The 26418-nt window shown below is 52.2% G+C and overlaps 7 protein-coding genes across 7 annotated transcripts; 4 read left to right on the top strand and 3 right to left on the bottom strand.

The window, feature by feature from the left end:
* Positions 1-601: 601 nt before the first annotated feature.
* On the top strand, positions 602-3194 carry B0T23DRAFT_384035 (galactose oxidase). The gene has a single exon (XM_062837451.1). The coding sequence runs from the start codon at positions 946-948 to the stop codon at positions 2752-2754; it is 1809 nt and encodes a 602-aa protein (XP_062690551.1). The 5' UTR covers positions 602-945; the 3' UTR covers positions 2755-3194.
* A 594-nt stretch (positions 3195-3788) lies between these two features.
* On the top strand, positions 3789-4037 carry B0T23DRAFT_322166 (uncharacterized protein; the record flags this gene model as incomplete). Its single annotated transcript, XM_062835282.1, has 1 exon — positions 3789-4037. A coding segment is annotated over one exon (249 nt), but the record flags the coding sequence as incomplete, so codon positions are not given.
* A 259-nt stretch (positions 4038-4296) lies between these two features.
* Positions 4297-7120, bottom strand: B0T23DRAFT_186248 (uncharacterized protein). The gene is made up of 4 exons (XM_062833145.1): positions 6339-7120; positions 5055-6182; positions 4721-4901; positions 4297-4653 (listed from the first exon to the last, which is right to left on the bottom strand). The coding sequence occupies exons 1-4, from the start codon at positions 7016-7018 to the stop codon at positions 4513-4515; spliced, it is 2130 nt and encodes a 709-aa protein (XP_062690549.1). The 5' UTR covers positions 7019-7120; the 3' UTR covers positions 4297-4512.
* Positions 7121-13635: 6515 nt separating this feature from the next.
* Positions 13636-13989, top strand: B0T23DRAFT_321461 (uncharacterized protein; the record flags this gene model as incomplete). The annotated part of the gene is made up of 1 exon (XM_062835236.1): positions 13636-13989. The coding sequence occupies one exon, from the start codon at positions 13636-13638 to the stop codon at positions 13987-13989; it is 354 nt and encodes a 117-aa protein (XP_062690548.1).
* Positions 13990-15027: 1038 nt separating this feature from the next.
* B0T23DRAFT_186179 (uncharacterized protein) lies at positions 15028-16326 on the top strand. Its single transcript, XM_062833143.1, has 2 exons — positions 15028-15862; positions 15977-16326. Exons 1-2 carry the CDS (start codon positions 15223-15225, stop codon positions 16069-16071), a joined length of 735 nt encoding a protein of 244 aa, XP_062690547.1. The 5' UTR covers positions 15028-15222; the 3' UTR covers positions 16072-16326.
* A 1521-nt stretch (positions 16327-17847) lies between these two features.
* B0T23DRAFT_186158 (cytochrome P450 51) lies at positions 17848-19814 on the bottom strand. Its single transcript, XM_062833142.1, has 3 exons — positions 19446-19814; positions 19176-19373; positions 17848-19113 (listed from the first exon to the last, which is right to left on the bottom strand). Exons 1-3 carry the CDS (start codon positions 19689-19691, stop codon positions 17962-17964), a joined length of 1596 nt encoding a protein of 531 aa, XP_062690546.1. The 5' UTR covers positions 19692-19814; the 3' UTR covers positions 17848-17961.
* Positions 19815-21344: 1530 nt separating this feature from the next.
* B0T23DRAFT_186152 (uncharacterized protein) lies at positions 21345-23624 on the bottom strand. The gene has a single exon (XM_062833141.1). The coding sequence runs from the start codon at positions 23304-23306 to the stop codon at positions 21471-21473; it is 1836 nt and encodes a 611-aa protein (XP_062690545.1). The 5' UTR covers positions 23307-23624; the 3' UTR covers positions 21345-21470.
* Between the last annotated feature and the right edge of the window lie 2794 nt (positions 23625-26418).

Genomic DNA, 26418 nt, shown 5'->3' with positions numbered 1-26418 from the left:
GGCTGAATGAAGCTTCCAGATCTGGACAGTTCCAATATTGGAGAGTCCACAAAGTCCCGTTCAGTGTGTAACCCCACAGACCAGGCATCATCTCCAATGCGGCCTATCACCACACCAGTACCGTGCCTGTGCCGAGCGACAATACTGATCAAGATCTCGCCCGGACTCTAGAGGTACATAGGTAGGATCTCTCAATCGGCCGGCACTCCACACTGGACATGGGCCGCTGTGGTCCCAGATGGCTATGTACCAGTGCCGTAGTGTACACTAGTAAATACCAACCATGCATCCAAAGTCCGGGTCTCAGTTAGATAGTCACAAACAAGATCGAGGGTTTACAGCATAGGTAGTACGCACAAGCAAATGAGTGATCTGGTACCAGATATCGCATGGAGGCAACTTTCTTCGGCATGCCTTTGGAATTGGTCCTGAATCAAAAGGGAAACTCCCGTCCCGTCGGCAAGTGGGTAGCTGGGTAGGTATGAATCCGGCAGAGCTGGATAATTTATGCAAGGGGCCGCAGTAGTTTCAGTGTGGAGGGCTGAGGTCTTCTATGGCCGCCCAATTGCGGTATGGTTGAGCCCCGTCTCCAACGGGCAAACGGGCATCACAGTAACAACCCCCGAACCACCTCCTCACTGCCCTGCTTGGCTGTCTCTTGTCAACCAACCTAACATAAACTTCCCGTCTTTTCTCCCCGTCTACCGTTACAACCAAAAGTCCCTTCGCTCCCGGTACCTGATCGCCAGCTACGCCCCGATCTCGCTCGCCTTATCGACGAATTGAGCTTGTGCTGCAGAGCATTGGCCAAACGCTACCGACACGCTAGGTACCGACACGGACATAGGGGACACCGAACACACGACATCGCGGTTTCGTCCGGTCTCCTCATCCGCCGAGAACTCGCTCAATTGTTGCGCCGCGACATGCGCATATAAATCCACGATGGCTGACCAGGCCAGAACAGCAGGAGCAGGAGCAGGGCGGGATAGGCCGCCTCCGCCCATACCGCAGCCGCCATTGAACACCGCTAATGTGCTGCCTTCCCGCAAGATCGCACCCACCAACACTACTCCCACCGAGGGCAGGGGGCCCGCCTTTGATGATGAGGAGCTTCATGCTCGAGCCCCTCCCGTCCCCCGCTCCCAGGCACATACTCCCGGCCAGCTATCGACCCGGACGCAAATCCAAGACCGTCAGCGCAGACCCTCTGAGGTATCCAAGGCCTCAGAACTGTCTATTCGCCAGCGCTCGCTTTCAACCGCTGTAAATGTAGTAGGGAACGCAGCTTCGTCCTTGACTATCTCCCAGCCTATCTTTTCGCACGCCGCCCCTCCGCACAAAGCAGCTACGCCGACGCCCTCTTCGACGAGCTACAGGCAGCCGAGCACTACCCTACCCGACAATCGAGATAGCACACATTCTTCCACGATAACCATAGGCACTGCGGCTACAAGAGAACGCAAGGACTCGTCTGCCGGCAGCGGTAGGGAGGCCTCATCCAGGCGTCCGGCCGGCATGCGGTCCACATCCGCCATCGCGAGTGGCCGTCCTGGTACCTCCTCGGCTGTTGCTCGTGCGAGCGGCACGCGCGGCGCTCGACCCGGTGCCCAAATGATACACCACGCTCCGTTCCCGCCACTGGTAGATCCCCGAACCGCCCCGGACGTGCCCCCGGCGCCATCATCCGGCATGTACTGGAGCAAGGCGCCTATCTCAGGGGCATCACATACGGCGCTGCGCGCGCATACCACAACGCTCATCGGGTCCAACGTCTACGTCTTCGGCGGGTGCGACTCACGGACGTGCTTCAACTCGCTGTATGTGCTGGACGCCGACGCCTTCTACTGGTCAGCTCCCCAGGTGGTGGGCGACATCCCAGTGCCGCTGCGCGCCATGACGTGCACCGCCGTGGGCAAGAAGCTGATTGTCTTTGGCGGTGGCGACGGACCGAGTTACTACAACGACGTCTATGTGCTGGACACGGTCAACTTCCGGTGGTCCAAGCCCCTCATTCTCGGGAAGGACTTCCCCTCAAAACGGCGGGCACACACAGCCTGTCTCTACAAGAACGGCATCTACGTATTCGGCGGAGGCGACGGTGTCCGCGCGCTCAATGACATATGGCGGCTTGACGTGAGCGACATCAACAAAATGTCGTGGAAACTAATATCAGAGGGGTCACCGGGGCCAGACGATCAGTCATCTTCGTCATCAGGAGGGAACGGGGCCGGAAGCGGCGGTGGGAAGGGCTCGGAGGTACGAGTATCAGGAACGACCACTGGCGGCGGCGATATCCGGCCTAAGGCACGCGGCTATCACACCGCCAACATGGTGGGCTCCAAGCTGATCATCTATGGTGGCTCCGACGGCGGTGAGTGCTTCAATGACGTATGGGTCTACGACGTCGACACGCACGTGTGGAAGGCCGTCCAGATCCCCATTACGTATCGTCGGCTGTCGCACACGGCGACCATTGTCGGCTCGTACCTCTTCGTCATTGGCGGCCACGACGGAAACGAGTACTCCAACGAGGTCCTCCTCCTAAACCTTGTGACCATGTCGTGGGACAAGAGGCGGGTCTACGGCCTACCACCCAGTGGTAGGGGATATCACGGCGCGGTACTCTATGATAGTCGCTTGCTGGTCATTGGCGGGTTTGATGGTGCCGAGGTCTTTGGTGACGTGTGGCTTCTCGAGCTGGCTGTCCATGCTTATTATTCGCAGATCAGCCATTTCACGATTGAGGTTTAGACTTGGTGCGTGGCATTAAAGGGGTATTGGAAGGGTGTGGCTTCGTTTGTTAGCGCATTGCAGTTTTACAGTCCATAAGCAAAAGCATTTGAAGGTTAACCAGGTGCTTACAGTACATCCTTCTTCTGCTTCGAACGGGATTCTCTTATGTCAAATTCGGATGCGATTTTAACCTGTGTCAGAAAGGGAGGCAAGGACGTTTGTAGACAGGCCATCAGCAAGGCCATCCGCCATTGATGAAGGCTATTTGATTTCTCATTCCTTTGAGACACCAATTTTGAATGTGCGAATGATATGCCACCACTTACTTAACCTGTTGTATCTCTTCTTTTCTCGAACACGGACAACAATCAAAGCGATCCGCATTTTGCAACTAGCAGGCGGACCGTTAAGTGTAAAGCAACACATTCAGTTTTCCATAGGTACACATTAGAGACAGGCAAGCTGTCGCATTCAATAGGAAATTCCTGATAAAACAGCTGTTATGATGTTCCATGAAAAGAATGGGTTATCCCACACTGTTTGGCTCACTCAACTTTGTCTATCGATATCTAACCATCTACTGTAGAACACTGCCACTTCCGCTCTGCCGCTGAAGACGGGTTAAGTCTAGTAGTTACCCGAAAAAGAGACAACCCTTCTTTTTCTAGAAGCGTGGAACACGACCGACACCGATAATGATGTGAGATAGACCAGATAGGTAGCAGAAGTAAAAGAAAGAGCAGACTACCGTACTCCCACTTAGACTTCCCAATTGAGAATTTGAGACCGAAGATTCAGAGATGATTCTACTTGGTAGCGTTACGCTCCATCGACTTGGCTCTTCCCCAACAAGGTAAAGCAAGCAAGCGACCTTCCTGGACACAGGGGGGTATCATGATCCATCCCATCCCGCTCGCATCCTTTAGCACCTAAAATAGGTCTTTCCCAGTAATGGTATCTCTAATGAATAAATCAAAGCGGATAACGGGTAAGACGCTAACGCTACCTGAGAACCACCGGTGTATGAAATCCTACCTCTATAATGGTCTTTCTCTCGATCCTTCACCCGTCTTCTCTTCGTCTCTCCTGGGTATAAGGGGGTATATGCCGGCAAAACCCCCCTCTTCTTTGAGAGATTCTTCGCCTTCTTCAACTTGCTACATTTTCCCTCCAGATCCGAGACCAAGAATACAGACATTCGCTGCCATTCCCCTCTAGCTTTTAAAACTTTTCTCATTTTCCCAGACATCCCTTTTTTCCCACACGTACTTCCCTTCATCAAAGCCATACAAAGCCTATAGAAAAACACTTGACTCTTTTTTTCTGTACACTCCTCTCCTCTCATGTACCGTGACAAATATTGGAAACAAACAAGAAAAAAAGAAAAGGAAATAGAGAAAGAAAAAAAAAACGCCACGCAAAATGCTGCTACTGAAAGGTGTAGTGTAAACCCGAGATGGAACTTTTCTGACCCTCCAAAACACAACAGTGAAGTCAAACATGAAAACCGGAGATGAGAGGCGTTTTTGTTAACCGATGCGTGACTTGTATGGCGGCCGCAACAGTAGACAACAGTAGACGGCAGTTTATCGGGAATCGGACACAGGGCTCCGCCATCAGACCTTTCCAAGGATTGGATCGGATGCCGTGTGGCCCCACAACGTCAAGCCGAGGACGCTGGGTATATTAAACTTCACGTGGACTGCGACCCGGGACAACGCAAGGTCGTTTGTCGATCTTGGCCATGTCCAACTGCTTATCAAATGCGCTTTCGTCCTACAACATGACGTCTTCGTTGATGTTGGGCAGGTTTTGCTGGAAAGCGATGAGCGCAGCTGGGTTGGACATCATGGTCGAGATCAAATTCTGGTGCTGGGCTCTCATTTCAGGGTCGCACATGGGGGAATGTTGCTTGTGCTATCATTGAAACTGTGTAAGCATCACTGTGTATGTGACAATGACCTGAAGGTAGATATCGACTTACGTATTTAAGACCATTCAAGTTCTTGTAGCGCTTTCCGCAAACGTCGCATTTGAAGGGCTTCTCCTTCTCCATACCCAGGGTACCAGGGTAAGGCGTGCTCGTTTCCGGATTGACGATCGAGAAGGTGCCGTCGCCGTTCTCATGCAATTGCTGGGTCGAATGTCCATGGGTCTTGTGGTACCTGGTTCGATTGTTAGTGGGACTTGGGGAAGGAATGCAGTTGGGAAAAGCGAAAGTATGGGGTTGATTGGCGTTGGTGGCCGACCAAAGAAAATTTCTGCAAAGGGCAACAAATTGCACTTCAAAGAAGAAACACGTCGGGGTGAAAACTTACTTCAGACCATTCTGGTTCTTGTATGCCTTCTCGCATCCAATGACGGGACAGCGGAAAGGCTTGTGTTCTTCTGTCGGCGGCATCATGAGCGCAGTCATCTGCTGCAGAAGCAGAGCAGGGTCTGTACCAGGAGCAAGCTGATTCAGATCGAGATTCATCGACGCCAGATGCTGCTGCAACTGCTGCTGCATCTGCATTTGGGCATCGAACGCTCGTTGCTGGCTCGTCATCTGGGTCGTACCACCAGGGCTATACAGCCTCTTTGCAGGATCATCAATCGTTCCCAAAGCTCCGAAAGCCAAGTTTCCCGCCAGTCCTCCAAGCTGACCGCCGTTTAGATTCACACCGCCGATGTTCATCTTCATAGGCATTCCGGACATGTCATCACCATTGTCATCTTCCTGACCAAACTGTCCCCGCTGAGGTAGGCCTCCTTGTGTTGTCAGGGTTGGCGTGTTGACTGACGAAACGGTCGGGTTGTTCTGGAAACCAAAGCTGACAGCAGCAGGAGTTGGGGGTTGAGAAGTGCGCAAAGCCTGGTGCGGAAGCCCAGAGCTGTTCAGGTGTAGTTGAGGACGCTGCTGCTGCCCAAACAATTGCCGAGTCTGCTGGATTGTCCGCTGATTATCGTCCATCTCCATAGGTCCCACGGTCTCGTCAAGCTCCATCTCTCCGACAGTATCCATATCATCGTTCATATGTGACATGGAGGTCATTTTGGACACAGCTGGAGCTACTTGTTGCTGCCGCATCATCTGTCCGATACCGCCAAGGCCCATTCCTGCGCCGGCAACACTCAAATGACGCTGACCTTGATATCCATTCATCGCCTGGGCTCCTGGCTGAGCTCTACTCGCTACAGGAGTTGGAGTGGCACGACTGGCGGTCCCGCGTGCGTTCCCTTGGTTGGTGCCAAAGGTATTAAGATTCTGGTTGGAGGTGTTCGGTGCTGCGGTGGCATGGTGATTCTCCTCGTAATGTTGAAGGAGATCATGGAGAGTCGGCCACGTCCTGTCGCAGCAGGTGAAATCGCGCATGAAGTTGGCCTCGAGTTTGGGGATATACGACGAAGAATGGAACGAGGGAGACTGGTGCGTTAAATACGGTGAAGTGCCTGTCATCATCATACTAACGACATCGAAACAGGTCAGCTTCGGTGTTAACAACCGACGGACAGTCCTCGGCGGCGATCCAGTTCCAGGATACCCAAGAACTCTGCTCCCGACTAACGCCAAGGACACAAACAAGCACACCCAAGTGCAGGGAACAGCGACAACAACTTACTCTTCGCGAATAAAGCTTCCAACAGAAATGCCGCCCCAGCTCATACCGTTACCCATGAGACTCCCCGCCATAAGGCTGCCTGCTCTAAGACTGCCAGCCATACTTTCGCGACGGATGCGGTTGACGTGGTCGCGATTAGGGTTTGCCATGGAGATGGGTTTTGCGCCAGTGCCTAGGAAGGATTCCTGTCGACTGCGGCTCAAGGCCGAGTCGAAATGTTGACCGGCGGTCATGTCGACGTCAGGGTCGAAACCAAGGTCGGCGAGGCAAGGGCCTTGGTCCCAGTTGATGTCAAGATCGTCAAGATCGTGGGTTGGGAAAGTGATGGGATTGCGGTCAGCCGGTGAGATGAATGCAGTGGACCGACGATGGGAGACCGCAATGTCAATGGGTTTCGAGGCAGTGAGTGGCGAAAGATCGGATCGAGGAAAGACGGAGTCGCGGGGGGTTAGCGGTTGGGGTGTCGGGGACGGCGACGGCGAGGATGGGTGAAGAAGGGAAGAGGGTGAATCGGTGGTTGAGTCGGAAGGCGATGGGTTCCTGAACGCTGCGGAAACAGAGGAAGGCGATGCGCGATAACTATTATTTCCACCGGCCCCAACGGAGGGCCCCGCAGGCTCGGGACTGTTACTGGGGCTGGAGGTGGTTTTGGAACTAAACCACTTCAGGGAGCGCTTCATGGCTGGAGGCACTAGCAGCGACAGAATGTGGATAACAGTGCTGGGCCTCGGATGTCGAGGAGGGTGGTGGGCGGTAGGGATGGCGTCGTACAGTGAGTGTACTGGGTGCGCTAGGCCGCAACCTGGTTACGGCGTAATAGCAGGGGTGCGGAAGCCGTGCTTGGTACCGTGTGTTTGTTATTAATGAAAGAAGGATGGCAAAGTGATGCTGCCAATCAATGAAGGAAAAGTCGACACTCGCATACGAGGGGGAGTTGTCCCGAGAAACAAACAAAAACCAGAAGAGAGAACCGGGTTGAAGTGGTGGTGGGAAAAGGTATTAGAGAAGCCGGAAGGTGGTCGAGCGAATGGTGATTCTTCACCCATGGACGGTGAAGGGATCTTGGGGCTCTTTTTCCAACGTTGAACCTGACCCTTGACCAGGACGGACCTCGAAGGTCGGGTGCAGTGGTGTGGTGGGATCTGACAAGCGAGGTCGCCCCGCCCGTTGCAGCGGTCGCCGTTCCGCTTGGAAGGCTAACACGGTAACACAACTGACTTTCCAGGGGTGCGGTGCCCTGTGGGTAGGCAGCCTGGGGGGCGGAGGATGTGCGTGATGCTACACTACACAACACCTCTACCAAGTGGCTCGTCGAGGATGCGCCAAAGTTTCCAACTCCCTCTTTGCTGGTTCGTTGTGACCGTGTCGTACGTCTCGGTCAATGGCGTTGACCAGTTGTGAACAAATCAGGCCGACTTGCGTCGCGGAGTTCCTGCACTCCTACACCACCGAGTTGGGGAATCGACGCTGAGCGGAATGCGGTGGTGGATTCGCGGTCCGAAATAGTTCGAGTGATATGACCGTCGCTCTCGGGGATGGAAACAAAGCCCCCAGTTTTTTTCTCGTTTTTCTTTTTACTATTTAGTTGAATAGTTAGTATACCGGTAGGCAGAGGACGATTGGGTTTCGCATGAGGGTAGAGCGTATTTCGTTGAGTCCGTATTGGGTATCGATTTCAAGAAATGGAAGGTACTGGGGCGACGGAACAATGACTCTGATGCGCATCACAAGTCGGCCGCCGCACTCTTCACCTCGGGCAGCTTCCCCGAGGTTTAACACGATAGGACAACCTACAGAAGTAGCACGACACAGAAATCTTTGCTACAACGTATTATCCGAGAGCCCAACTCCCGACACAAAAAAGAAAGAAAAAGAATAAAACTATAGTCAACAAGAATAGTTGTACATCGGTAAGTACCGTAGTAGTTTTCGTCTGACGAGTGCCGTAGTAGTAGATGTGGCCGAAAGCAGGCAGAGAGGAGGGGAGAGGGGTCGCACAGCTAAACAGCTTGTTGTTATAAGAGCACGTACCGTCGCTTTTATGTAAGCCCCGTGTAGCGGATGCCGTGCTGGTGTTTTTGATATAAAGTCAATTGGTTTCCAGTAGCGGTTGTAAAGGTCGTCGTATATCGAGGTTAAGATACGCACAGATATCCTGCAAGGTATGGGGAAGAAGCAGCCATCAAATAAGTGCGTTCCAGTCCGAATATGATCCGATGGCATAACCTGAGTCCTTCACGACACCTTCCAACCACAAACAACAAGCGGGTAGCAGGAAGGGGAAGGTATCTGATCGCTCCTGCCCCGAAACCACCTCTCCTTCTCCCCGAACCTAACACGGCATATGATGTGCCTCATATTTGCCTGTCTCCTTAGGTTGTCCACCTCATGACGGCAAGGCGGGTGCGCGCAAGGCAAGCAAACGAGATGCGGTACCTGCTCTGGTTGCCACCATGTCTGGGGCTTACAACATCAAGACGTAAGGTTACCTACTTCTTCCGGTACATAGTCTCGACAGTCTCTTCGGTACAAGCAAGTATACGTATACGAATCGAGGATCCAATTGTCCTCGAAGCCCGCTTTTCTTGATGTCTGGGGGTGCCGGCCATTACGCTCCATAGTAGCGCACCGAATCAGCGTGCTTTCACATGGATAGTAGGGATTCCAGATTGAGACACAGCAACCTGTGGATCGGGGTCCACAGTAGGACCTTACACTATGAAAACCGCTGCACAGTCTGCTGCACCAGATGCCTCTACTGTATACTACATACTTCCATTGCCGACGTATACACTAGTGTTTAATAATGGCGCTTTAGAGAGTTGGTCAGTATTCTATAATCTAATGTTGAGCGCCCGTCTGTTTCAGTTGCTTTCCTATTCTATTGTAACTACCTATCTAACTATCTCAATCCGATTCCGTACTAATTATCCCAGCGCCGAGCAAACCTCTCTGCAAACCGGAAGCAAATGGTGGCGGACAATCAAAAAGTGGCCCAGCTATGCACAAGTGCTGCCATAACGTCCAGCATTCACCATATGTACGTGCCAAAACGTGCGCAGTCCCAATTGTCAAGATCCGTCCGACTCTAACGCCTCTTTCTATCCCGGGAGTCAGTTGTCGATTGGTACCCATTTCTGACGAGGATAGTGAGCCTCGAAGACAGCTCCAATTATCCACCAAGGAAGGTAACAAGGACGAGACTAGACCAGGCTTCGTATTGACGGCTTGAGGCTCTCCACACATTCAAGGTTATATATCTCTACCTAGCTGTCGAGGCTACGAGACCATCCCCAGGCACCCGCGGCTGCTGCCATCAGTACTTCTAGCATAGCTGACAACTTGCCCGACTTCCAGACACGCCAGCTACCGCGTACCTGTGTCAGCCCAGGGCTGGAATACCCTTTCCTGTCTAGAGCTACGTGGAGGCACCCTTTGTTGATTCCCCTGAATGTCCCGTTTCAAACGGGGTGTATCGCTGCCAAATGGAATATGATGTGCAGATAACAGGTTCCCTTGAAACGCTTCTTCCATTCGACACCCCCGCTTCACCAATGGACATCGTCGTCCGACCAAGCAATATCCCCCAGGCCGTCCCTCCAATGCAAAAACCTAGAGAACGGTGTTGAACCTCGTGCTCCTCCTGGGGACGAAATTCTAGAAACTGGCGACCGGTCAACAATGGATACCTCTCAACCTGAAGAACTACAAGCATGGCCTGCCATAATTTCCAATCTGTATAGCCGGCTTATGGAGCGGCAAATATGGTCGACAACCTTTTGGTTAAGTCTGCGGCTCATCTCTTACACTTGCCATATTAGATTTCCTGCGTAGCTCGGTCTACGAACGGCCTAGGCCATCCGGTCCCGACTCGCCTACCTTACTTGACACGTTGTCTCAGTTCCCGAAGCACAGAAGAAACACACGCTCGTCTGTCTCTGCAACTGAACCAGACAGCACGGTGGAGTTCATGATGCTCTAGACCATGGGCGAGTTATTCGCCCCATTTGTGTTAATGTGGGCTTTCCAACATTTCCGCTATGCCTCGCCCTCCAGGTCCTTGTCAGTGGGTCCCAGCGTAACATTCATCCGGTGTGTTGCTTGGCTGTTCTAGGGCCAGTTCTGTGAGAGGGTATCATCAAGTGGAATGTGTATGCAAATGGCATTCCCATTCTGAGCAGACTGGAAGGGGTTTATGGATTGCCGAGGAAACCAGTATCTTCGGTCAAACGCTCCGGTCAACTCCTCCAAGAGATCTTGATGTTCAAGGGGATGATGATTTCCTGGTGAACTGGTGCCTTGCACCCTCCTTGTCACTTTGGACTAGCCTCAGAATGTGCAGAGGAGGTACGATCCATCACCACCTCCATGAAGTGATTTCATGTCGCGGATGGATAAGCAATGGTTAGCAGGCCTGGCTGGGTGAACAGAGCAGGACGGTACGTCAAGTCGCCGACCACTTCCGATGAAGTCCAGGATCTCATCAACAGTTTAGGGTTAAACAGGTAACCCGGCCCGAGCGAGATCTCCAGGAGGTAGATCGGGCTAGGTTCTGCTCAAGGTTTAATATCGCCATTCTGCCTACTATGTACAGCACCCTTCTCTAGATATCGTCATTTCTTATTCCTCGCTCTACTGCCAGTCTACTGTGTACGGCCTCGGAAACGTTGATCATGTCACTTCCCTTGTCAGGATGTTCGACTTACCCAGCAGCCATGGTCCAACCAGAAAACGCAGACAATGCCGATATGCACGACACTGACCCCACGCTGCAGTTCTCAACCAACTATACATCTTACTAAGAGTTAGCGATCAAGTTCGTCACTCATTCTGGCAGAAGACATATCACAAATGCACATGTCATACATTTATGGTGTCGACATTTGCTTATCAGTACGTTTTGTCTTAGCCCTTATTCACTGCTTCTTCACCCCACTCATACTGCAATGGCACCAAAGAGAACTATCCAGAGCCTCTCCAGTAAGAGTCCGGAAGATCTGAACAGTTAGTTGCCTTCTCGAAAAGGTTGGCAGACCCCCTAAACCGAAGACGACTCAGACAAGACGGACCACGCCCAAAGCAGGCATAACATAGCTTTTTAGATCTTTCTAGGGCATCTCCTTTCCCAGTCCGGTCGCAAGGCCTTTGTGGGAGGAGCCGGCTGGTCACGGTCAACGAAGGTCTTCGGTCGGTTTGTGATCCGAGGACACAAGAGCTGGAAAACGGACCGCAAAAGAATATGAACCCACTGGCCTGAAGTGAGAGGCTGCCCCATCCAGAATGCCCGAGTATGGAAACCTCAAGATTCACACTGTGTGCGGCGATCGCTTCGAGCGGCCGAGAAGCAGACACTGTTTGAGATGCATGGCGACATCGAACGGTGCTTTTTGCCTGCCGAGACATGACATTGCAACATCGACACATGGTTCTCGTGTCTTTCCATCAGGCGCAACCACTTAACATATCTTGTTTTCTCTCATCAAGATAACGAATTCGACAGCGAAGCAAAGCAAGTGCCAATTCCCTCTCCAGAACCAACCCACCTAAGATTGTTGTAAGGTAAATACCAATATCGTGGACGTGGTGGGGACCTTCCAATCATCCCATGGATGGCGTTGTTTGTTGCATGAGATCATTCCCGGTACGATAGGCGAGAGGCTCGAGGGGTATAGTATGAGACTACGAGGTGTACCTATGTACATACGGCAATTGTCATGGCCTGAGCGTCAACCTTTCCTGTGCCCCTCTTCAACATCTTCTAGAACACTTCGAGGTTCCATCCGTGTGAAATCCAGATCGGAAGATGGAGATGTGTACCCAGGTGGGTGTTCACCCCTCTTGTCAACTCACTCGCATCTGGAACAAGCCCACTCGACAAGCTCCCGAAACTCGACTCAGGCCGCTACGTCGCATCTCTCTGTTTCCAATGTGACCATCTTCTTCTGCGGGTCCATCGGATACGGTTCGCGCTCCCTGATGGTGTCGTCCCACACATTTGACGCCCCAAATTCAGAACAACCCAAGACGGGAACAGTACGCTCTCACGACGAGAATACATACTCAACATTCGGCGCCGTGATGAGGCACATACTTGGCGTAATACCGTGAGCACACCACCAACGATCGATTACCTCTATAAGTACTTGTGATATCTATTTTCTGTTGAGAATTCCAACGTCTTGACACAGAACGAGAGGAAGCACAAAATGGACTCCAGGCACACCCTTTACAGACAAACACGTGCATGAACTTCAACCTGACTTTGGCTCGTGTTGCTACAGGCATTTTGCATGTGCAGACTTTGCTGCCAATCCTATAACATGGCACACATGGTACCTACGCCTCCAGCGTTTTCTTCACAAGGATGAAGGGCGCACGCACACGCCTCATTGAAACTGCATTCGTCCTCCAGGCTCTACACTACTACAATATAGTAGACTCAAGCATGCCGCAGAAACCCCTCACAAGCACCTTATCCTTTCGCAATGAGCCAGCAGCTACAGCAGTACAAGGGGCTTTCACCGAACGGGCCACCGCTGCTACAATGTAAACACTGTTCCCAGTTCGCTGCGCCCTCGAACACAGTTGGGGATTCGCTCCACTGCTTCTCGTCTGTTCTGGTCGTGGTCAAAACACCTACGGTCATGGAGGATAGGGGAAGGGGTTCGAAGCCTGATGGCGAGCGACCATGCGAATGGGATATGGGAGAGGGGAAGGAGCCAAAGACAAATAAAGGGAGGTGAGTAGTGACCGCGGTAAGGGAGGAAAATATCCAGACTTCTTCCTCGCGGTTGTTACATTGTCGCCTTTACATTACAGACTACACCGGGACAGAGCCTTGAGCCCTATCTTGAGCCTACATTCTGAGGGTTGTCGTGTTGAGGTTACTAGCTGTTTTCTGGCGGCTTTTGCAACACTGCAGTTCTTGTGCTGATAAGATAAGTGTTCAGTGACCATGTGGATAATACTGTCTCTGGTCTTCTTAATTTCTACAAGGAGTGGAAAAGCAGGAGACTCTCCAAGGAAGGCAGCAGCAACGATATATCCAAGTGCATGATGCAAAAACTCGTCAACCTTGACCGTTCCTACAGTAGATATTGATCGAGTATATGTGCAGGAGCACGTACCTTACTTGTTGTATACATATCGCCATCCGAACTTTGGAATGGTGTATGGGTCTTGAACATGATCATGATACGGCACGGTTACACCACACGAACCGTGAAACCCATGGCTTCAAACACACACACACACACACACACACACACACACACGCAACCCACGCAATCTACGCCGAATGAGTCTCCAGGTAGAACCACTGACTCATTCGACGAAGGATGGGAAGCGAGCAGGTGTATATATTTCCAGCACATCATCAACGCGGAAAGTCAAGCTGTACAAATGTGCCCTGGCCGACTGCCGGTCATGGCCGATACCCGAAGTTCAAAGGCCCCGGTCGCCGGCAAAACGGTTTACAATACCGCCAGTACATGGTGCGCGCGTTCTGTACCATACGGCGTTGTCTATGAAATTTGGCGACGAGGATCCGCTCCGGCTGGACGGGGGAGCCGACAATCAGTCAAATCGCCGAAGACATCTTGCGGGCCGAGAACACTTGTTCGCCGTCCGAAATTTGCGAGGTGGATTATAGCTTGTCGGCCCAGTCATCCAGCTCCCGTGTCAGGATCATCCCGTTCAGCAAAACGGCGACATTTGTAACTACAAGACAACGGGAATGTGTGTATGAAAAAGTGTTTGCGTAGGACCATGTCTAGGAGTTTCTTCTGGCTTATCTGGGTTGTATGACGGTAACGAAGATGCGGCATATGTGGTTCTATCAACGAAATGGACAAAAGGAGAAACGGATGACCATAGCGAAGTTCGGCATTGGCAAAGTGTTCGTGATGGTAGCACTCGGCTTTATCCCGGGGACTGTGTGTCTGTAACGGGCGGGGATACCCGTACTATGTACACATACATACATCTGGCAGCGGCCTGTCAAAGTCTTTACAAGCTGCCATGGATCTGCAGCGCTTGGCACTCAAACGAAGTTTTCAGGGTCCTCTTTGGCTGATGGTGCGGATTGTGCGGCGGTGCCCGGCTGCCCGTTGTCACATTGTCCGTCGTCCTCTTCGGAAGTCGGGGGTTTCCCATTGTTGCGTAGGGCAGCGGCGGCTAGTGTACGCAGCGGCTTTTTTCGTACCACGTACCGTTCGGTATTTCCATTACATCATTAGTCTGCTCCGTTCGCTGCGCGCTCACTCTAGCAAGCGCCGGGTCGCGCTCATCCGCTATGGCGTGAGGTTGAGAGCATTCGGTAGCGAAATCTTCCGAGAGGGAAAAAATCGGAAGATGGAGAGAGAGTTCCCTAGTAAACACTGAAAGGAGCATCTCTGTGCAAAAAGCATAAGTCACCTCATCGGAGCATCTATAATAAATGGTCATAATTAGGTGCGGTATATAAGCGTCATCAATATTCTCAGTGTTGCCCATCAACTGCGGCTTTTCAGTTTGTCTACCAACCTTCTCCGATTCCCGTTGTCAGCATTGTTGGTCGTGCGTCATTCGCTCCAAAGTCAAAGCGGCCCCACATTATCTTACACCTGCCGCACGTATCCGCTTCCGTGCACGCCTAATCGACATCATCCCATCCGAATCTCCCTGCGAGTTTTGTTCCTACGTTAGCTTATTCACGCCACCGTCCCCAATCTTTTGTCTCGAAACTCAGTTTCAGACGAACAACCACGACGTCGCTCCTCTAACAGCAACGACACACTTGCCTCCCCACGCCATTTATAACCCCCATACTTCCATCTTCCTCATCCCCAACGACGACGAAGACGACAACACCACCACCAAAGGTAACCCGACACCAACAGCAACCATGAAGGTCATCAGCAAGGAAGAGGAGGCGGCCCACTACCGCGAGGTAGTCAAGGGCGGTTTGATCGGTGGTACCGGCGGTCTCATCCTCGGTCTCGGCGGTGTCATGTTGGGCATGAAGCGCTATCAGTTTGTCCGCCAGCTCTCGCTCCCCTTCCGCGCCTTCCTTGTTACCTCGGCGGGCACCTTCGGTGCCATCATCCTGGCCGAGCAATACAGCGTCACCTTCCAGCGCGCCAAGGACCCAATGCTGAACTATATCGAGGCCGGCAAGAAGAAGCACGAGCAGGAGCGCCTGGCCAACGTGACTTCGGCCCAGCGCTTCATGGAATGGGGCCGCGAGAACCGCTACAGCATTGTTTTTGCGTCCTGGATTGCCGCCATGGGCGCCGCAATGGCCATTGTCAACCGTAACAAGTATCTTAGCGCCAGTCAGAAGCTCGTCCAGGCCCGTGTTTACGCCCAGGGCCTGACGCTCGCCGTCCTCATCGCCACGGCCGCCTTCGAGACTGCCGATGCCAAGAGCGGCAAGGGCAGGTGGGAGACCGTCATGGTCGTTGATCCCAACGATCCTAACCATGAGCACTTGATCGAGAAGAAGGTCAAGAAGGAGGACTATGAGGGTCAGAACCTCTGGCAGGGTATGTCTCTTTTTGCTTTTTTTTTCTTTTTTTTTTTCTTTTTGTTCTTTTTTTTACTGGCCCCGTGTGCTTGTTTCAAGCTCGTATAGAGCCGTTAACTAACTTGTATTTCAGATATGGTCGCTGCCGAAGAGAAGAGACTCGCTCACAAGAAGGCCCTGGAGAAGCAGCAGCAGGAGGAGGCTAACAAGGCTTCCGCCTCCGCTTAAGCGCGCTGCGTCAACAGTCAGTTTGTCATGACAAAGAGAGTGCTAGTTCCCTCTCTATATCTCATGCGAGATCTAACTTGTCCACCTTCTTCTCTTCATACCCGCCATAGCGCACATGGTACGGTGGGGGAGCGAAGGTGAAGACAAAATCAAAATTGGATACCCAGAAATCAAGCGAAGGAGGGAAAAATAGGAAGCCGTGTGGGTGTTGGCAAACGTCGTTTGTTATCACCACGGCTATTGGAACTCACTGGCGCGCACCACCTGGCCACCTAACCTAACATACCTTACCTTTCTACTACTACACACATCAACATCTCTACTCTACCCACCCAAATCTTGCATTAGCACCGGTGTTTTGCTTTTTGACGGAAATACAAAAAGAGGGAACTTCGGGACTTTCTTTGAAGCAACATTGGGCGGCTTGTATTGTTTGATTTCTGTTTCGATCATGATATGAAATCAGAACATTCACAGACAACAATTGTTGCACAGCATGGCGTTTTTAGCTAAACTGAGTTATCTATTATACGGGGGTCTTCTCTTCGTCGTCGTCGTCGTCGTCGTCGTCGTCTTAAAAGCAGAATGGGCACAGGGCATGCGTGTATTTGTCGTATAGTATCGTCGTCTTTGCTGGACAATGTGCAACGATACGGATATAGATTGGCCTTTAAGAAATTATCTCTATATGCTTTCCAATTTGGTGACTTCCAGGCAAACTAGACTTCCCCATGGTTCGTGTTCATCATGACTCCTCACTTCACTCCCATCCCCCTCCTTCCAGAGGACGCGGAGGAAGTTCGTCAACAAAACCCCAGTCAACGATGTCCAAAAATTAGGTGACGCAAAACCACTCAATAGTTCCTTGTCCTTCACAAAGTCTGAGCAGTATTGGTCTCCACGTTCCAGTGCAGTCATCTTCCAGCCATACCTCCACCTTCCTCCGAGCATCTCTAACAACCATCACCTCCTCGCCGGCCTCATGAGCTGGGTGCTATGGGCATCAACATCAGTAATCCTTGGAACCGACCTGACTGCGTTCAATCATCCTCTATTTTATTACTTTCATGCCTCTTCGATCCGGCCTTTTATTTTCCACCAGTTTGCTGGGATCGAGTAAACGAGCAAATTCCTCACTAAGCTCTCCTCGCAGCAATCCACCTTCAACTCCCTAGAAATTATGGCCGTTAATTTGCTTAGGGTTTATAACTATCTCAACATCCTTTTTTTTTCTTCTTCTTCTTTTTTTTTTTTATTTTTTTTTTGGAAGTGCCTAGATCTTAATAGCTGCCTTTCTTTCACAGCCCATGGACAACCCGCAGCGATGAATGAACCACGTACCCATAGCCATTTGGTCAGCCAAAGTTGTGTCATGATCGAGAACAGCGCAACGAGTCACCGAAGAGGGATTGCATGTTGCTGCGTCATTTCCTCCAATTGTTCACTCATTTTGGTACAGGACACGTTTGGTGGTTGTCGGACTCGACTCGATATGTGACTCTCCAATGCGAACTGGTGATGTTGTCTTTTCAGACTTTCGCAGATCTTCTTTTGACAACTACAACCACACCTCCAACAACAACCGACACGTGCATAAAACAGTCAAGAATGGATGTACTGTTCTTCAACAGTGAGGCCACCGTGTTCGTTCGTTGGTATTAGGTATTAGTTATAATGCAACTTCCCTTTCTTTCACTTGAGTCTTTCTCGGGACACTCCTCCCATAAGTCCCATCGAGCTCTATTCTATCCTACCTCCAAGAACACTCTTTTTCATGATTGATCAATCACGTCCTTATATGCCGTAGACCCAGTTTCAAAATTATAACAACTAAAACCAAAGAACGCCCATCTAAGCATCCACACCCTTCCTCATCACCACATCAGTCTCTTACAACTGGCAACCCTCCCTCCTCTCCCAGTAAATCTTTGCCGGCTCAAGGGGCCTCGAGAAAAGCGAAGCGTAGTCGGTACCAATAACCTTATCGCTACCATCCACGTTCCTGAACTTGAAGTTACGAACAATAATAGCAAGAATAGTCTGCAGCTGCACATTGGCGAACTGCTCGCCAATGCAGCGGTGACGACCGGCGCCGAAGGGCAGATAAGGGGAGTTGGCGCCCTTGCTGACGAGACCGTAGCCATAATCGATCTTCTCATCGTCCTCCTCGCTAGCGACATTGCGGACAATTGTGGGGGCGAGGGGCGAGTCCTTCTCCCAGCGGTGGGGCTCCCAAAGGTCGGGCTGGGGGAAGTAGGCCTCGTCCGTGGCGGAGACACCAGGGGCGGCGAGGAGGACGTGGTCGGTCGGAATAACGTACTTGGTACCGGGGACGGGCATGGGCGTCTTGACGGCGCGCATGATGGAATGAATAGGGGCGTGGAGGCGGAGGGTTTCCTTGACAATGGCGGCGTGCAGGGGCAGCTTGGCGAGGTCCTCGTAGGTGAGTGGGGGCAGGTCGGCGCCAAGGTTCTTGACTTGTTCGTTGTAGAGATCCTCCATGATGTCGGGGCGAGAGGCGAGGCGGAGCATGATCCACGAGCTGGTGGAGGACGAAGAATGCTGGCCGGCCATGAGGAGGGCGATCATCATGTGGGCGATCTCGTGGTCGGGAACGGGGACATCGCCCTTGTAGGTCGAGTTCATCAGGTGCCACATAATGTCCTGGGCGCCAGTCTCGCCGCGTGCGCGACGCTCCTTGATGGTGTCCATGTAGATCTTAGCGACGGTACGCTGGGCATAGTCGCGGCGGTTGTTCCAGGGAAGAGGGGCCCAGTGAAGCATGAAGTTGATGGGAGAGAAACCCATGTCGAGGTCGTGGTATAGGTCGGCAAGCGTCTCGTCGAACTTGTCGCGAATCTCCTTGCCCTGAAGAGCGTGCGAGGCGGTAAAGATGGTGATCTGCGCCATCTTGGGGGGAATATCGACGATGCCGGATTTGCCCTTGAAGTCGGCGGTTCTCTTGAGGTAGCTGGTAACCTCATCGGAAATGATGGGGACATATTGGCGGAAAGCTTCGGTGGTGAGCGCAATTTTCATGAACTTGTGGGAACCGTATGTTAGCACACTGTTTATCACTTCCATATTTTGTTGCCTCTGCTAACCTTCTTCTGCTCCATAAGCTTGGAGTTGGGGCAATCGTAGACGACGTCCTTGCCGAAAACAGGGGTAGTAAGGACGGTGTAAATTTCTTCGGCGTTGACATCGCGAATCTTGCCGTTCAAGATAAAATCATTGCCCTTGGGGCCGACGTAGACAGTAGTCTTCTTTCCGAGGAGGATGAAGGTGAAGCAATCGCCGTACTGTTCGAGCGCCGAGATGGTTAGCAAGCCAAGTTCGCACGTAGCCCTACAGGAGGCGGTTGAAGTATTTACCTTTTCCCTGTTCTCCTTAAAGAAACGCGGCGGGTCCATACCATACGTAATGGTGCTGCCAATGAGAGGAAACCAGTGGAAGACAAGAGGCGGCTCATTGGGCTTCTTGAAGAGGAACTGCTGGAGAACGTTGAGGACGACGGCGACAAACAAAAAGGAGGCGATCGCGACACCGATTTGCGACACCGTCCCCAGCTGGGAAAACTGCTGGGACAGCGGTCCCGCAACGACTTGCAGGATGCCCATGGTTGGAGAAGGAGGTGGGGAGAAGGGGTGGAGGGAAAGAAGCCAAAGTCGTGGACGCCGGCAGCGAACAAGCAAGAAAATGAATGTAGCCTGAGGAGGGGGGGTAAAAGGGGAGAAGGTGGGCGACGCGACTTGATTATATAAAGTCGGTCGATGGTTGGCGGTTATTGTAGCCTTTCCTCTCTGGCTACCTCTACGACCTATCCTAGCGATAGGCTGATAGGGGAGGGGAGGTCTACCCACCTAGCTAGGGACCAAGGGCAGTGGTGGTAAAACTGGGGTGACAGCAGCACACTTTCACCAGCTTGGTGAAGCTCAGGGACCACCTCGCCTTTCGGGAGCAGCTTTCCCCTCCGGGCGAATAGGAGCTGGGCAGTCTGATGTCTCTCAGCCAATCATAAGAGCAACGAATTCGTATTCGGATTTTTGGTTGGACGGTACGTACCCTCTCCAGATCATCCAAACTACCTATCCTTGCCGCACTGGCAACCTCAGCCCAAGATCATGCCATGGGGGAAATCGCATCTGACGGTTTCGACCCATGGAAAGAGACGATTGGAGTTCTCCAGCCATGCTGTTTTGGTCTTGCAAAGGAAATAGGATGCAGACAGGGTAGTGTCATGCCTGAATGGAAGTTCTAGCGTCTTCAGAACGCGGCGAGTACGAAGGAATACATATGAATGCCTGACTGCAGATGCAGTGATGAACAGATATGATAATATGCATACTACTTGAATGGCCGCCATCTACTTCACCCCTTTCAAACATCTCACCAATTCCCAACTGGCAAGCAAACATATCCAACATTCCGTGCTGTGTTGAAAGAAGCTTATCCAGATACTAAAAAGGGGTCAAGCTGGAGCTCAACGGAGCCATATCTTGGCATTCGAGGTTGTGCTTTGCCACAGCGGCTACTCCCGCTCTCGTCTCAATCCCGCCCAAGCAAGTCATCTTGCGTCGTCCCTCGCCTTTGCTGACCACCACTATCTGTCCAGCCAGATTAAAGAAGAAAAATAAACAAAGAAACAAAAGAAAGACGTAGAATTCGCTATTGTTATAGTAAGGTAGTGCAATGGCGTCATCAAATGTTTACGCAAACGTATTCGGATTCATAATTTGATGGATTGGACTTATGATCGAAAATCTGTTGCTGCCGGTTCAGATGTGTATGTATAGTGTAGGTATGTTTATTTGTTGTTAGAATCAGGTGGCTCGGTATCTTCCACTACTATGAGGCAGGTTTCCAACCGAGCCCTTTGTCACTCTACACAAAACCAACCAGATGCATTGACTTGCTTGGTTCAGACATGCAGGAAAACAAGAATCAATGCTGATACTGACAGGAAGCCGGGACATGTTCTATCTAACACCGAAAGTAGAAAACCCATACGAAGAAATAGAGAAAAGCTTGAGTGAATGCGTGTTATGTGGTATCATGAGTGCCCTATCCCAAGAATCCCGGAATAATCAATGCTCCCCCCTTCCCCTTTTTTGTTACCCCGAAAATGAAAGTGTAACTCCTGGTTGAACGCCGTCCAAAATGCGAAAAGCTGCAAAGAATAAGCGCTATGACTGGCAAGTTTGTTGTTGTGGTTGTTGTTGGTTGTGGTTGTGGTTGTTGATGTTGATGCTTCGGAAGCTGTGGCGTTCCTTGCTTATGGTTCATCCATCACCCGTTCTTTCGTTCTTGGTCATTTCTTTCGAAAAAAAAAAAAAAAAAAGTCCCCTGATATCTGATATGAGTCCATCCATCGTTGGCCTCGCAATAGCAGCACCGCATCACGAAGAAACCCCCCTCCACCCATACCCCCCATCAATATTAACCCAATTGCCCTTCTCCATCGCACTCTCCCAGCCCATCATGACCGCCAGCAACCTGCACCCCACAGCACTAACTGTGCAAATCACCACATCGCTCGCGTCCGCCAGCACAGCCAGGTCCATCATGTACGCGCGGCCCACCAGGCTCCTAAGCCGGATCGCATCGGCCGATGGACTTTTCTTGTGGGCCTCCACATCTGCGTTCGAGCTGGACTGGCCCAAATTCCAGAACATGGCCGAGAAAAACCCGCCCTCCCAGCCGAACGCTTCATCGTGGAACTTGTGCATCACGTTCCTGTCGAGTTCAGGCTGCTTCATCTCCTGCTTGGCGGCGAGCTTGATACGCTCCTGCGCCAGTGTTGCGCCCTTGAGCTCGGTGGCTTGGTAGATCATAGGGTCATCAGAGGCAAGAATCATGAGGCTGTGGGACTTGGCGACGGCATCTTCGACCCCGTGCGGGCCGGTGTGATTGAACTTGTCCTCCAAAATCTCGCGCGCGGTTTCGGCGTAGATGTTGACAGGCATGTAAGAAGAACGGTACTGGTACTCAAAGGGGTGACGGTCGCCGCGGCGGACGTGAATACCGATGGCCAGACCGTTTTGCTTGCCTTTCGTCTTGGGCACGATCCGCCTGGCCATGAGATCGCGGACGCGGTTGTCGACGTAAACATTGTCGTCCTTGTTGAGACGGAATAGCGCATCGTGACCGAGGCGGGCGAGGCTGAACATCTTCTTTTGCGCGGACGGTTTTAGTCGCTCTAGCGGGTCGTCAGAGGAGCCTCCGACAAGCAGCTCACCGAAAAGGTCAATGGCTGTCCAGGTGGAAACGACTAGATGGCGAGCTTCAAGTGGGCAGGGAAGCATCTCGTGTCTGGGAGGCGGTCCGCAGTCCTCGCGAGGAGGTGCCTGGAAGATGTCCATGTACTTCCCGTAGGCCCAGCGGCTGTCGTCGATGAAAAAGGCGCGGCCCTCATTTTGGGCCAACCCGTACGCTGTCCAGAGCATCATTAAAGTCTTTCCCAGACCGGCATCGTCTGACTCGAGAACAAAGGTCAAGCTTTTCTCGCACACAGGCTTCGGTATCGTCCCTTCTACGGTTTCCCCCACAAGAGTCTTCACCGCGTCTTGCGCTTTGTCCGCGGACGCGGGCGCAGGTAGGTACCCAGCCTGCTGGGCCTCCTTGACGTCGATAAAGTGAGAGCCCGACGTATCGGAAAGAAACCCGAGATATGTTTGTGGTATGGTGCTCTTCTGTGATCTCAGTTGCTGCACCCGTTCCGCCGTTTCCCGACACTTTTCACACACGTTCGTAAACTCCTCGGCGGTAAGAGGAAACTCCGAGCCCTGTGGTATCGAAACTGTCCAGCTTGTCCGGCCCCGCGAATCGGTCAATAAGATGGGCGCTGGGTGATCTGGTAGGTCGGCTCGTGACACTAGCGAGTGGTCATACGGCCGAGAAAGGAAGGGGAGCACCGGGCTGTGTGTGTATAACCACTTGAGCGCGTAGAAAATCAAAACAAGTCCGCATATGTAAAAGATGTAACGGACAACCCTCCTGGGCCGGACGAATCCCGCGAATCCTTTGGACGGTTTGCGCAGCGGGGGCGAGAGCGACGGTAGACCTGGTGACGGAGGAGGAGAGAACATGAGGTGGTCGAAGTTGAAACGGGAAGATGTCGCAGAGACGGGTCCCTTGTCGTGGTGGTAAGAGGCTGCCCTCCGCAGGTTGATTCGGGGCGGAGAAATGATCATTTTGGCGTGTCTCGTCCTACTCAAGTCGAGAGTAGGTGGCATTTTTGGTATAAACCGTGTGAGAACCGATGGCTACACAAGCAGAGGGTCCGTTGGGAAGTAAATGTTGGTGGCTTGTTGCTGTGTCCAGAAGGAGTGTATATGGATCTAACCCTCAGAGTTGTTTTATTGGTCAGGCACCAAATTCCCGTGTACGTCGAGGCGAGACGACCGTAGCCGGAGGGACGAAGAATACCAGGGCAATCTGGAAGCCGGCAACCGTTGTGTTGCTGTTTTCGGGAAGAGGGAAAGGTGCGCCCAGATGTTTGGCTGTCCAGCGACAATAGAGTCGAGGGCGGCGAGCAAGATTAAGCTTCTCGGTAGAAAGTCGACATGCTTGATGACAACTGGGTAGCGAGGTAGCACATGTGCAAATCCCAATCTAGGGGTTAGCGAGCAATGTTGACTTTGACAGGCCCGCTTGATAATTAGTTGAGGGATGTTGCGTGTCCCCTTCGAGGAGCGGCGGCGGAAGAAGCAGTATGGGGATCCACGGGATCCAGGTTCGAGGTTTAGAGAAAAAGGAGGGGAGGGGGGGTTTGAGGAAGTTGACAGTAGAATAGGATGAGCGGTGGAAGAAGCGAAACAGGGAGGATATGGATGCCAAAGGGAGATTCCCAGGCTTTCCCAAAGCGAAGATCAACCGTGTAAACAAATACCAAGCGTTCTGCCCCAGAACACCTTCCCTCGCGCAGACTCGCGGGATGACGGGTTGGGGCAGTGTGGTGATAAGGTGAGGAAGGGTGACCGCTTGGTGGATTCGGCCGTGGATATTCTGGAAAGCCGGGTAGAGCGGATTGGCCAGAGAGGACAGGACAGACGACGATCGTCCCCAGACAGTCTGCAAGGGTCTTGGGCAGTCGACAGCGTCACAACCGAAGGATCACCATGGACCGGGATGAGAAGGGGGTTGCTTGGAGATGAGGGGCCCTTTTCGATGTGTAGATCTGCAGTAGGCGAAGCGTCGAAGTCGTTTGAAAGCCGTTGGAGACTTGGAAGGGCGGAAACCATCTGAGCAGATCTTTCCAGAAAAACGCGGCCCCTCCAAAGTCAAGCGAAACTCCAAGGGTTGAAGGGATGGATGGGATCGAAGGCGGCGGCAGGTGGTGAGGATGACGTGAGGGGGGGGGGGGGGGGGGGGGTACAAAGAGGCACACCTTATCCGGGCTATGTCGAGCAAGGCGATAGATAATACCTATGAGTGGTGAGCTAGCTACTGCTACATGGGGGCTACTATATACCGAGCCATTGCCGTGTGATTGAGTTTCTGTTCCACGATGCACAAATGCGACGGACTGTGGATGAGATGAGATGGGGCGGGGGAGGATTGGCCGGGCTCGAAAAGGAAACCGCTGTGACACCATCCGCCAGTGTTGAAACGCGCAAACGGGCGCTCGACAAGAGCGGAAGCTGGAAAGCAAAACCACCTAACCCGTGATGTCGCCGCCGCCGCCGCAAACACAGACGCGGACAGGACTCGTGTACCGGGAGGCAAATGCCCCGACGTGGCTTTGGATCACATCAACTTGCGTTGGATGCGCATTCTGCCTTTGATGACTTGGAACAAGTGGTCGGCGACCAGAGCAAATGATAAGAGGTAATCATCAAACACATTTGCGCATGCAATGAGAGCCCATCTGAGTTCTCTTTGCTGTGCACTAGTGTATAGTGTACACTAGTCAACATGTGGGGGGGGGGGGAATGGGACATGTGATGGAGGAGGCTAAGAAAAGAGACCCGAGGGGCGGACATGTCCGACATGCAACGAGGGAAAATGATCACCAGGGGCGCCGTCCGTTGTCCACTTGTCCACTTGGATCACCACTCACACCATGTCCGTCCGTTTGGTACTAGAGTATGTATACTAGTACATATGTAGTTTTACTCAACCATAGCCGACCGACCGACTGCGACGGGGCCATATGTAATGACAAACGGCCAAATCCGAACAAAGACACCTTCCGCATTCGTTTCGTCGGACCGCACAAATCGTCGTCCAGTAAACGGCCCGTAGTGATCTGATACAGACACGGCTTCGTTGGCGTTGCCATTCAACAAAGTATCCTCCAATCGACATTGGCATTTACCCGCGGCACCATCACAAGCTTCACAAGTTGATACACGTACCTGCTCTCCTCATCTCACCCGGTTCCTCTTCCACCGCTGCGGATGCCCTTGGCCTCTTTCTTATACATACCGCGTTATTGCTGGGGTTGGTTCGGTGATTGCAACATTAAACAACGTCTGAGCGTGCCCATCCAACCGACATCGGAGATGCGAAAATGAGGAGGACTCTTGGAAAAGAGAATCCAAACAATTGTGGATTTCCGGGACGACGATCTCCATTTCTTGACCCCCCTGTCGAATCTGAAACGTGTGGAAAGACCAATCAGGGTTTGCGAAAAGAGGACGGCACATGTCAGGGCAGGCACAGCGACACACGACTCTCCGTCTTTTTTTTTCCTTTTTCTTCCCCCCCCCCCCCCCCCCCCCCCCTCCCCCTGGTGATGTGTAACCTCGCTGGGTCTTCGTTTTCGAGTCGTCATCCATCCCGGATCTCTTCGAAGGATTTGTAGGATGAAATTGACTTTGATTTTGCGGACGCGCGGGTACGGCCCGTCCTCAGTCTCGACTCCGAATCTCATTTGCATATGACATGAGCATTGTAGTAGGAATGATGCCACCAGAAACGGACATCGGTAGACCACTTGCCGGCTTCTTGATACTCATCACCATCTACATATACGAAAGTCCCATACCCTCGGGTCCAGACGGCGCCAATGATGATGATGAAACTATAAAGCAAACCGTTCGGCCAAACTAAAGCGATTCGGCACTTTCTGTGTGCATCAAGTAGTGTACCGAAGAAAATACAGGCATGTACTATATTGTCATCCTGTCGATCGCTTCGACTTGTGTGAATCCGCAAGAGAAATTGACTGGATTGTGGGATTGAATGGTGCATACACACTGCATGCACCGCAAGCTCAAGTGCCGCATGCAAGTAATCCTTCCTACCGACCTTTGCTTCACCCGGCTTCGCCCTTGCCTCACCTCGTCTCATGCAGTGGACGCGGTCGTGGAACACAACGGGAGTTTGGGATTGATACACTAC

This window comes from Neurospora hispaniola (assembly GCF_033458365.1).
Source record: "Neurospora hispaniola strain FGSC 10403 chromosome Unknown B0T23scaffold_6, whole genome shotgun sequence".
Taxonomy (NCBI): Eukaryota; Fungi; Ascomycota; class Sordariomycetes; order Sordariales; family Sordariaceae; genus Neurospora; species Neurospora hispaniola.
This window is presented reverse-complemented; position numbering and strand designations above follow the sequence as displayed.

Bases quoted from the DNA above. Each gene is read 5' to 3' on its own strand.
- B0T23DRAFT_384035 (XM_062837451.1), top strand. From the start codon at position 946: ATGGCTGACCAGGCCAGAACAGCAGGAGCAGGAGCAGGGCGGGATAGG.
- B0T23DRAFT_186248 (XM_062833145.1), bottom strand. From the start codon at position 7,018: ATGAAGCGCTCCCTGAAGTGGTTTAGTTCCAAAACCACCTCCAGCCCC. The intron at 4,902-5,054 runs GTAAGTTTTCAC...CAATCGAACCAG, and splicing joins AAGAACCAGAATGGTCTGAA to GTACCACAAGACCCATGGAC. The intron at 4,654-4,720 runs GTAAGTCGATAT...TTTCAATGATAG, and splicing joins ACTTGAATGGTCTTAAATAC to CACAAGCAACATTCCCCCAT.
- B0T23DRAFT_186179 (XM_062833143.1), top strand. From the start codon at position 15,223: ATGAAGGTCATCAGCAAGGAAGAGGAGGCGGCCCACTACCGCGAGGTA. The intron at 15,863-15,976 runs GTATGTCTCTTT...CTTGTATTTCAG, and splicing joins GGGTCAGAACCTCTGGCAGG to ATATGGTCGCTGCCGAAGAG.
- B0T23DRAFT_186158 (XM_062833142.1), bottom strand. From the start codon at position 19,691: ATGGGCATCCTGCAAGTCGTTGCGGGACCGCTGTCCCAGCAGTTTTCC. The intron at 19,374-19,445 runs GTAAATACTTCA...GCGCTCGAACAG, and splicing joins TTAAGGAGAACAGGGAAAAG to TACGGCGATTGCTTCACCTT. The intron at 19,114-19,175 runs GTTAGCAGAGGC...GGTTCCCACAAG, and splicing joins AGCTTATGGAGCAGAAGAAG to TTCATGAAAATTGCGCTCAC.
- B0T23DRAFT_186152 (XM_062833141.1), bottom strand. From the start codon at position 23,306: ATGCCACCTACTCTCGACTTGAGTAGGACGAGACACGCCAAAATGATC.